The 8450-nt window shown below is 38.5% G+C and overlaps 1 protein-coding gene across 3 annotated transcripts in view; it reads left to right on the top strand.

Annotated features, from left to right (window-relative positions):
* Nucleotides 1-7920, top strand: part of HMGCR (3-hydroxy-3-methylglutaryl-CoA reductase) — a 26510-nt gene extending 18590 nt beyond the window's left edge. For 2 of the 3 annotated variants that reach the window (XM_011996513.1, XM_011996521.1), the window contains exons 12-20: nt 58-252; nt 617-775; nt 927-1084; nt 2199-2304; nt 4510-4680; nt 5021-5161; nt 5247-5405; nt 5835-5989; nt 6138-7920. In XM_011996513.1, coding sequence (XP_011851903.1) covers nt 58-252; nt 617-775; nt 927-1084; nt 2199-2304; nt 4510-4680; nt 5021-5161; nt 5247-5405; nt 5835-5989; nt 6138-6192 — 1299 coding nt within the window. In that variant the 3' untranslated portion in view covers nt 6193-7920. The remainder of the gene's footprint in view (nt 1-57; nt 253-616; nt 776-926; nt 1085-2198; nt 2305-4509; nt 4681-5020; nt 5162-5246; nt 5406-5834; nt 5990-6137) is intronic. The other variant, XM_011996528.1, reaches the window with a different exon arrangement.
* The last annotated feature ends 530 nt before the right edge of the window (nt 7921-8450 follow it).

Raw genomic sequence — 8450 nt, 5'->3', positions numbered from 1 at the left:
CCTTCTGTTTCATCTCTCTCTCTAACCCCAATTTCATTTTTTTCTCCATTTCTTTAGAAAGGTGCAAAATTCCTTAGTGATGCTGAGATCATCCAGTTAGTCAATGCTAAGCATATCCCAGCCTACAAGTTGGAAACTCTGATGGAAACTCATGAGCGTGGTGTATCTATTCGCAGACAGTTACTTTCCAAAAAGCTTTCAGAACCTTCTTCTCTCCAGTACCTACCTTACAGGGATTATAATTACTCCTTGGTATGTTGTTTTCTTGATTAAGAGAGGTTTGCTTTGTATGTTTTTAATCTTTTCCTTTTCTTGATTAGTTTCATATATGTACATAGTTTTATAAAACATTTTCCTTTTAAATCATTTTACCCTAATTTTTTATTCTGCTTATGATGTAGGTCATAGAAATCAAAAATATTTTTCCTGTTTTTATAGTCATTACTCAAAGATTTTAGTATTTTAAACACTTTTTAAAGGTAAATTAAAAATTTTGTTTAAAAAGAATACATACTAAAGGATTATGTTTGAAGATAGTTATTAATGACAAGCTGAGATGAGTTTTTGTGCATTTTACTATATAGATTTTCATTTGGTGCCTGACTTTACCTTGTAGGTGATGGGAGCTTGTTGTGAGAATGTTATTGGGTATATGCCCATCCCTGTTGGAGTAGCAGGACCCCTTTGCTTGGATGGAAAAGAATTTCAGGTTCCAATGGCAACAACAGAAGGTTGTCTTGTGGCCAGCACCAATAGAGGCTGCAGAGCAATAGGTGTAAGTTGGCATTTATATATTTGCCAGTTTTAAAATACATCATGGGCAAGGCAATGAGAAGAGTTTTAAGGACAATTAGTTGATACCTTTTGGGTCAAGCATGAGCGTTTTTGGGTAACATGTGCTTGCTTCTCTAACATATACTGTGTAGCTTGGTGGAGGTGCCAGCAGCCGAGTCCTTGCAGATGGGATGACTCGTGGCCCAGTTGTGCGTCTTCCACGTGCTTGTGACTCTGCAGAAGTGAAAGCCTGGCTCGAAACATCTGAAGGGTTTGCAGTGATAAAGGAGGCATTTGACAGCACTAGCAGGTGTGTGAGTGGATTTGTATGTACATTTATATCTATTTATTTTAGAACCAGTGTCATTTTCTGTGATTACCAAACGTAATTGTTAACATATTACCTCCTTAAGAGCACATAACAGAATATCAACTTTAAAGCTATTCAGTTAAAATAAGTAATATTTATGCTTGGTTGGGGGGAAAAAAAGAATCTTGATTCAAATGAATAGCTCCACAGAGGTAAATTAGTAAGAAAAAAAAAAAGTGTGAGCTAGTAATTTTGATTAGACTGTTACTTTGCCTAGGAGAGAACTGTCTTAGAAAAAAAGATTTTCGGCCGGGCGCGGTGGCTCAAGCCTGTAATCCCAGCACTTTGGGAGGCCGAGGCGGGCGGATCACGAGGTCAGGAGGTCGAGACCATCCTGGCTGACACGGTGAAACCCCGTCTCTACTAAAAAATACAAAAAACTAGCCGGGCGAGGTGGCGGGCGCCTGTAGTCCCACCTACTTGGGAGGCTGAGGCAGGAGAATGGCATGAACCTGGGAGGCGGAGCTTGCAGTGAGCTGAGATCCGGCCACTGCACTCCAGCCTGGGCGGCAGAGCGAGACTCCGTCTCAAAAAAAAAAAAAGAAAAAAAGATTTTCCAGATAGGAGAGAAGTATTAGTATAATAGACTTACTTTAAATAAAGAAAATTAAATTTATAAAGTAGCATAATCAATACAAATGATAACCACAATATAGTTCAAGCTAACACATTTGTTTTTATGTGAACTGTGTAAGTTTATTAAGAAATAATTGTGACTGGGCGCAGTGGCTCATGCCTGTAAACCCAACACTTTGGGAGGCCAAGGCAGGCAGATCACTTGAGGCCAGGAGTTCGAGACCAGCCTGACTGACATGGCAAAACCCTGTCTCTATTCAAAATACAAAAATTGGCTGGGCATGGTGGCCCGCGCCTGTAATCCCAGCTACTCAGGAGGCTAAGGCAGGAGAATTTCTTGAACCTGGGAGGTGGATGTTGCAGTGAGCTGAGATCACGCCATTGCACTCCAGCCTGGGTGACAGAGCGAGACTCCATCTCAGAAAAATAAATAAATAAATAAAGAATAAAATACAATCTTTGCATCTTTTATTTATAGATTTGCACGTCTACAGAAACTTCATACAAGTATAGCTGGACGCAACCTTTATATCCGTTTCCAGTCCAGGTCAGGGGATGCCATGGGGATGAACATGATTTCAAAGGTAAGCGTAGGCAGAGTATCTGAAAGTACTTTTATTAAAAGGTAAATATTGATTGATATAACTCATGTTATATCAATCAGGCATTTGTTGATTGGTATTCCTTACATTTGATAGATTTAATTTAGACTTGCCATTACACATATCCTGAGTTTACTCAGGACTGGGAACAGTCTTAGTGTTGACATTTCAAAACTTTATCTAGTCAAGAGACCACCTTTGAAGCTGACCTCTTCCAGAGACTTCAAGATTCGTCTTTAAGAACAGCAGTATAATCCCAGTACTTTGGGAGGCCAAGGCAAGGAGATTGCTTGGGGTCTGGAGGTTAAGACCAGCCTGGGCAACACAGTGACATGCCATCTCTACAAGCAATAAAAAAAAAATAGCTGGGCATAGTGGCACATACCTGTGGTCCTCGCTACATGGTAGGCTGAGGCGGGAAGTTAGCTTGAGCCTAGGAGCTTGAGGCCAGCTTGGGCAATGTAGCAAGACCCTGACTCCATTCATCCATCTGTCTGCCCGTCCGTTCGTCTGTCCGTTTTGAATTTAGGATATTTTCTACTTATGTGGGGTTTACAGTCTAATAAACCTATCAAAAGTCAAGGAGCATTGCCAATAAACAGTATGGCAGTTCAACAACTTAAAAATAGAATTACCATATGATCCAGCAGTTGCACTTCTGGGCATATACCCAAAAGAACTGAAAGCAGTTCTCAAAGAGATATTTGTACACCTATGTTTGTAGCAGCATTTTTCATAATAGCCATGAACTGGAATCAACCTAAGTGTTCATTGTTGAATGAATGGACAACAAATCAGATGTATTTGTATGTGTGTGTATGTATATGTCTATATAAAGTAGAATATTACTCAGCTTTAAAAAGGGAGGAAATTATAGCACATGATACAACATGGATAAACGTCGATGACTTTATGCTAAATGAAATAAACCAGTCACAAAAAGACAAATACTATATCATTCCACTTGAATCAGGTGTCCAGAATAGTCAAATTCATAGAGACAGAAAGTAGAATGGTGGTTATCATGGGTTTGGGGAAGGGGAAAATGGGTGGTTGTTATTTAGTAAGTACAGAGTTTTTGTTTTATGAGATGAAAAGAGTTCTGGGAGCAAAGACATGGAACCGGCCCAAATGCCCATCAATGATAAACTGGATAAAGAAAATGTGGCACATATACACCATGGAATACCATGCAGCCATAAAAAAGGAATGAGATCATGTCCTTTGCAGGGACATGGATGAGCCTGGAAACCATCATCCTCAGCAAACTAACACAGGAACAGAAAACCAAACACCACACCTTCTCACTTGTAAGTGGGAGCTGAACAGTGAGAACACACGAACACAGGGAGGGGAACAACACACACCGAGGCATGTAGGGGGGTTGGGGGCAAGGGGAAGAGCATTAGCACAAATACCTAATGCATGTGGGGCTTAAAATCTATATGACAGGTTGATGGGTGCAGCAAACCACCATGGCACATGTATACCTATGTAACAAACCTGCACATTCTGTGCATATATCCCAAAACTTAAAAAAAGAGTGCTGGGTATTTGTTGCATCGCAGTGTGAATATACTTACCACTGTATACCTAAAAATGGGTAGGATGGTAAATTTTATGTGTTTTACCACAATAAAATTATTTTTTAAATTGCCAATAAGTATGTTTTGGGTTATTGAGGTATGAGTCGTTAATTGAATTAATTCTATTTAATTGGAAGTCATTGGAAAGCTTATTTGTGTTTTATGTAATATTAAAGCTCAATGACTTTCCACCTCACAAGATCGACTCTTATGACTCACTTCTCTTTACAGACTGCATTACTTGGGGTTTTAGGTAACAGCTGAATAATTTGAAGATGGAATTTATTACTCATTCCCCAGTGACATATAAATATAAGTATCCTTGAGTATTTTTAACATTATCATTTTTTATGTACATCCTATTCAACAATGACTACAAAGAACTTGGTTTTCTTACCGAGAAAGAACCACATTAGGAATCTATACCTGACCAAGAAAGTAATTGTGATGGTTAATAAAACAGCTGTTACTTTTGTGCTCAGTTTCTTTGAAGTATAGTTATTACACTTAGAAATATATCATAGATACAAATAAATTCTTCTCATAAGGATGAATATTTCCTGCATTTTAATATGTGTGTGTTTTGCGTTCTTGTTAACAGGGTACAGAGAAAGCACTTTCAAAACTTCATGAGTATTTCCCTGAAATGCAGATTCTAGCTGTTAGTGGTAACTATTGTACTGACAAGAAACCTGCTGCTATAAACTGGATAGAGGGAAGAGGAAAATCTGTTGTTTGTGAAGCTGTCATTCCAGCCAAGGTTGTCAGAGAAGTGAGTGACTGGATAGATAACTTATCTTTTTTATTTTGTAATCTTTAATTGTATTCAAAACTAGCGTAAAGGAGTATTAACATTTTAAATAAAGTTAAATATATGGGACAGTGTTTTCCATCAAAGATGGCTGTTGTACCTTGCCACCTGCCTATGTGTATCTAATCCATAGGAACACACTTTACTGATTTTTTTTAATTATTATTTTTTAATGGAGGACAGAACTTGAATGGGGCCACATCTAAACTTTGTTTTCTGGAGGTGCAGAAAGATAGATTTGGGTAACATTCCCCTGAACCTTCTGGAGGAACATCTAAATGTACACAGCTCTGTTTTCTAGGTATTAAAGACTACCACAGAGGCTATGATTGAAGTCAACATTAACAAGAATTTAGTGGGCTCTGCCATGGCTGGGAGCATAGGAGGCTACAACGCCCATGCAGCAAACATTGTCACTGCCATCTACATTGCCTGTGGACAGGTGAGCTCTCCAGCCTCCACTTCCCTTGTTACGTCTTTCTGAGTGAAAGAAGTATATTGTAGATTTTTTCTTTTCTTTTTTCCAGGATGCAGCACAGAATGTTGGTAGTTCAAACTGTATTACTTTAATGGAAGCAAGTGGCCCCACAAATGAAGATTTATATATCAGCTGCACCATGCCATCTATAGAGATAGGAACGGTGGGCGGTGGGACCAACCTGCTACCTCAGCAAGCCTGTTTGCAGGTATGATGTATCAGGCATAGAGTCCACACGCCTAGTTCCAACTCTGGGTTTCTCTTTCTAGCTGAGACTATGTATCACTCACCTCTATATTTTAATGGGTCTTTTCAAAACTCTTTTGTCATATCAGCCTAATCCATTGTGTCCAAATAGGCATGTTTCAGCTTATGCTTAGATAAGAAAGTAGATGAAGAGAGCAGATGAATGTTCATCTACTGAGTAAAGGGTACTGCCAGTGAGGCTGTGAATATGATGTTAGCTATGGTGTTATGCACTGTCAGTCGTGGCTGTCAAGTCTTGGAAAGTTAGTACGTCCAGTGGAGTCTAGTTCTATTCTAATGCCATTTATAGTTGCCCTGTTTTTAGTTGATTGAGTAAGAAATTGTTCATGATTTTAAGGGTGAATCTTGCTGTGTCTCTCTCTGGCTACAGATGCTAGGTGTTCAAGGAGCATGCAAAGATAATCCTGGGGAAAATGCCCGGCAGCTTGCCCGAATTGTGTGCGGGACCGTAATGGCTGGGGAATTGTCACTTATGGCAGCATTGGCAGCAGGACATCTTGTCAAAAGTCATATGATTCACAACAGGTAATACCCAAAGATATATTTAACATGTTTTCCCTATATTTCAAAAAATATGCAGTGTAAAAACTTACTACTCAGCTACTGTAGTCCCAAGTTAAAATTCTACATTCCTGATGTTTATATATTGCTACTTTGTCATTTTCTACCATAGGTCGAAGATCAATTTACAAGACCTCCAAGGAGCTTGCACTAAGAAGACAGCTTGAATAGCTTGACAGTTCTGAACTGGAACACGGGCATTGGGTTCGAAAGGACTAACATAAAATCTGTGAATTAAAAAAGCTCAATGCATTGGCTTGTTGAGGATGAATAGATGTGATCACTGAGACAACCACTTGGTTTTTGACTCTTTCAGAAAGGTCTCAGGTTCTTTCCATGCAGATTCCTCAGATCTGAACACAGTTTAGTGCTTTACATGCTGTGCTCTTTGGAAAGATTTCAACAAGAATATTGTACGTTAAAGCATCAAAGATGGTAATCTACAGCTCACCTCTGAAGGCAAATACAAGCTGGGAAAAAAGTTTTGATGAAATTCTTGAAGTTCATGGTGATCAGTGCAATTGACTTTCTCCCTCACCCCTGCCGATTGAAAATGGATTTTAAAATTACACTATAGCTGACGAAACTCCTGATTTTGTAGTTAATTTATTAAGTCTGGGATGTAGAACTTCAAGAAGAGCTAAGTTCATATTTGTAAATTAATTCTTCATTTGGTGCTGGTCTATTTTGATTTTGGGGGGTAATCAGCATTATTCTTCAGAAGGGGACCTGTTTTCTTCAAGGGAAGAAACACTTATTCCCACACTACAGAATAATGTGTTAAACGTGCTAAATAGTTCTGTCAGGAAAACAAATCACTGCATTTATCTCCGCAGGCTATTTGTTCAGAGAGGCCTTTTGTTTAAATATAAATGTTTGTCTAGATTGGCTATAACATGTCTTTCAGCATTAGGCTTTTAAGAAACACAGGGTTTTGTATTCATTACTAAAGATATCAGCTCTTACATGTTGCTTAGATGAGGGTGAGTGTCAAATGCAAGCAAGACTGGGACCTTAGAAATCAATGGAGAAACAGAGTTTTGAAAGAAAAATACCATTTCTCTAAGCCAACTTTAATTGCTTAAGAGACATTTTTATTTAGTTAGAAAATCTAGTTTTTTTTTTTTTTTGTAAACTGTATCAAATCTGTATATGTTGTAATAAAGCTTATGCTAGTTTATTGGAAGTGTTCAAGAAATAAAAATCAACTTGTGTACTGATAAAATACTCTAGCTTGGGCCAGAGAAGATAATGTTCTTTAAGGTTGTCCAGGAAACCCTGGCTTGCTTGCGGAGCCTAATGAAAGGGAAAGTCAACTTTCAGAGCCAGTGAAGGAGCCACGTGAATGGCCTAGTTCCTGTGGCCAGGAGGTTGGTGACTGAAACATTTACAGAGGGCTCTTTGATGGACCCATGAACGCTCTTAGCTTCCTCAGGGGATCAGCAGAGTTATTGAATCTTAATTTTTTTTTAATGTACAAGTTTTGTATAAATAATAAAGAACTCCTTATTTTGTATTACATCTAATGCTTCAAGTGTTGGTCTTGGAAAGCTGATGATGTCTCTTGTAGAAGATGGACTCTGAAGAACATTCCAGTAAACCACGGCAGCATGGAGAGCCTCTTAGTGATTGCGTCTGCGGTGTTATTGTGGAAGATTTACCTTTTCCGTTGTACGTAAAGCCTAAATTGTTTTTGTTGTGACTTTTTAGCCAGTGACTCTTTTTCTGAGCTTTTCATGGAAGTGGCAGTGAAAAATATGTTGAGTGTTCATTTTAGGACTGTAATTAATATCTTGCTAAATTAATGTTTTGTACAATTACTATATTGTATACATTTTGTTATAGAACACTTTTTTTCTAGTTTTAGTAAATAATGAAAAGGAAGTTAATACCAATAAGTGTAAGCAGTAACCTTTTTTTCTTTGGATTAATCCTAGCCCTGCCTGAGGTCTGGAAGCTTGTAAAGTCTGGTCATAGTAGTAACCTGTAATTCATGCGAGGAGTCACATGACCATTCTCAAACTCTAAAACACTGATAGCAGTATTCTATTGCATTAAAATCAGCTTTCTTAGAGCATTTGATTAGTTCAGATTTATGTCAACTAGACATCTTTTGGATAGTGAGAGTGGGAAGGCTAGTTAAGGAGAAGAGGGGCAACCACAACCAAAGAGCCATTGCAAGCATTTAAGCTGTGTGAGCTGAATTGGAGAGGGGAATTTGTACAGCTTAGCATAGCTGAGGATGGCCTCTTTAGAAATTATTGTGAGTCAATAATTTACATAAAATGATTGACTACACTTTTGCTGTAGTTAGAGGTAAAAAGGTATGTATGAGCCACTAAGAAAGAACCAAGGCCCAGATACTAGAGGATCAGTTTGAGTTTTTCTCTGAAATGACCTGTGGTCACCTGTATGCTCAGCCCTC

Source organism: Mandrillus leucophaeus, unplaced genomic scaffold, assembly GCF_000951045.1.
Source record: "Mandrillus leucophaeus isolate KB7577 unplaced genomic scaffold, Mleu.le_1.0 Scaffold114, whole genome shotgun sequence".
In the NCBI taxonomy this organism is placed as follows: Eukaryota; Metazoa; Chordata; class Mammalia; order Primates; family Cercopithecidae; genus Mandrillus; species Mandrillus leucophaeus.
Note: the sequence above shows the minus strand (reverse complement) of the source record. Positions and strands in the feature narration are given on the sequence as shown.